At 33.2% G+C, this 2,593-nt stretch overlaps 1 protein-coding gene across 1 annotated transcript; it reads right to left on the bottom strand.

Annotated features, from left to right (window-relative positions):
* Positions 1-502: 502 nt before the first annotated feature.
* On the bottom strand, positions 503-743 carry LOC143559778 (small acidic protein 1-like). Its single transcript, XM_077048251.1, has one exon. The coding sequence runs from the start codon at positions 716-718 to the stop codon at positions 524-526; it is 195 nt and encodes a 64-aa protein (XP_076904366.1). The 5' UTR covers positions 719-743; the 3' UTR covers positions 503-523.
* Positions 744-2,593: the final 1,850 nt, after the last annotated feature.

Here is a 2,593-nt window from a genome sequence, read left to right as displayed (position 1 = left end):
CCCTTCATTCTAAATACAACTTCATATATTAAATTTTCCATCATGTATCTCCATCCCTTGTAGTGATTTATCATTCAAGAATAACTAAAAAACGGTCTACTTAATCCAATCACAATATTTCTTACTCCACAGTTATACATAAGCAAAACATTGAAAACCGTTTTCTATTTCTATCCATCCCATCCCGAAGATTCATCCCATATTCCTATATATTAATCGAGTCAAATCATTCCAGTAACATTCAAATTTCCTCATAAAAACATTCATAATCATAACCAATTTTAACCTATTTCAATCATCAAACGCTATAAACCCTAAATCTATCCCCAATTAAAGCCTCTCTCGGATCAAATCATCTTGCAACAACAATAATAAGCAATAAACATGCAAAACTCACAATCTCAATTAGGTCATAATCACTTAATACCAATCAATTAATAACATAATCCGTACTACAAATAACAAAGATCTAGACCACGAAAACGAAAATCAAAAAGAATGATAACAGTTTGATAGATTAACATCATTTGATATCTGCGTCATCGAAATCGTCTTCAAAGGAGTTGAAGAAATCGGAATCAACCAAACGGTGGTGGTCCACGGCGGCAAGAGGACCTTCTCCGAAGATATCGAGTGCGTCCACGTCATCAACGTCCATCGCCACCGACGACGCTTGCTCCTCCATCTCTCCGAACATCTCCACCGGCATCGGCTTCATCTTCTACAAGGTTCTTGGTTACAGATATTATATTATTATTTGTGACTGAATATAACAGGGTTTGTGTGGTTTGTTTTTCAATTTATATAGTCGAAATAAGTTAGGGGTGTGGTCCTTTTGTAGTATTTGTTTATGGGCTTTTCAACCCCTATTCAGACGTAGCCCGTTACCGGTTAAATATTGGTAACCGGTTTTGAAAATATTGGTTACTAGATGTAATTGGTTATTGGTTATTGGTTATTATTAGTAACTGGTTACGAGTTTTAACTGGTTTTTAGTGAGACTACACTAATTGTTGTAGTTTAATTATCTGTTGAAATTAACCTTATTAGCTTATTGAAATGAATTGATTTTCGTTTACCGGTTCATATGTGAAAATATATATGTAACTAGTTCCTATAATGCAGTAAATGTATGTTACAAATAGCTTTATACTATACCATTAATAACATGTTTTGAATTGTTTAGTTGGTTAGAATTTGCATCTTTAGACGTGACCTTTACAGTTACATATTTATTCTATGTATCCATTGTACCCTAGCCCTAAACCATCGCTTAGTTCAACATGCCATACTATAGAATGTTTTATTCCTTGATAAACTTTGAAACACGACAAGATTGTGAAGAGATCTAACATGGAACTTTTTACGTGGAACTTTTTACGTTTGAATAAATGTCAAGAGTTATGTCACGATTTAATGAGATGTATGAGTTAACAAGTATGATTGACTTGTCAAAATATTGGTCCTCCAATGACTTGTGACTTGAGATCTGAAACTCACCAACAAACTAGTACTCGATTCAGAATGATGCCAAAGGACATATTCTTTTCTCTCTCTTAGTTTTGGAATGTCACTCGCATCCTTTAAGTACTTGCATTTTTACATGAGAATTATTACTCTTATATCACGTTTCCATCATCGGCGTGATTGCCACCAAATATATACAATATGTACTTCTTTTCATACATGAAATTTTAAGATTTCTAACAACATTAAAGATCAAGAGGGGATCAACATCATAAGAAAATGGCAATTGAAATCAAGAGAATATGATGAAGATGGACATAAAATCGCGTTGAGTTAATTAAGAAGGAATCAAAACAGAATTTTTAATAGAGATGTCATTATATTACACCCCAAAACCCGGGCACGTGAATTTTGTTGGCTTTACTCATCAATACTGGGAAGGACTTAAAACCTTTAATGTCATACTCTCACATTAAACTTTTAAAACTTGTTAAATAAGAACCTTAACCCAGGACGCCATGCATTCTTTCATGTTAAAGTAGGTAGAAGATATATTGGACACTTTCTTCAACGTGTTACGGATGACTAGTGTTCCGGTACCCACAAAACACATTATCACCCATGAATAATGTTATACATTCAACCCTTAAACATAAACCTAGTTTTCTTATGAAAATACATTTATGTTAATTCCATCTTACAACCTTTTAACCCAATTAGTTGACATGTTTGGATAAATAGTTTAGTTGTGTTCAAGTTACACGATTTTAAGTATATTATTTGTCAATGGTTCATGACTTACTAAATTAAAATCCAATTAATAAATTTTAGTTTTCCTTTACTGAATATATAAACCTAAAATAATATAGTAAAAAAAGAAATTAGAAGATATGTATATCTGCACTTCAGCTACTTAATGGTTAACTTTGAAAGCTAAACATCAAGCACCAGTGGTAGAATAGCACCCTGCCACGGTACAGACCCGGGTTCGATTCCCGGCTGGTGCATATGCTGTGATGATCAAAGCCTTGTTGTGGTTGGGTCCATTACTATACATCTGATCTTAGATGAGATAAGGCATCTCTGAGCAATATATTTTTATTGATTTTCACTACTGTTTATTTTT

This window comes from Bidens hawaiensis, unplaced genomic scaffold (assembly GCF_021521415.1).
Source record: "Bidens hawaiensis isolate Kalapana, Puna unplaced genomic scaffold, B.hawaiensis_p1.1 tig00020037_1, whole genome shotgun sequence".
In the NCBI taxonomy this organism is placed as follows: domain Eukaryota; kingdom Viridiplantae; phylum Streptophyta; class Magnoliopsida; order Asterales; family Asteraceae; genus Bidens; species Bidens hawaiensis.
This window is presented reverse-complemented; position numbering and strand designations above follow the sequence as displayed.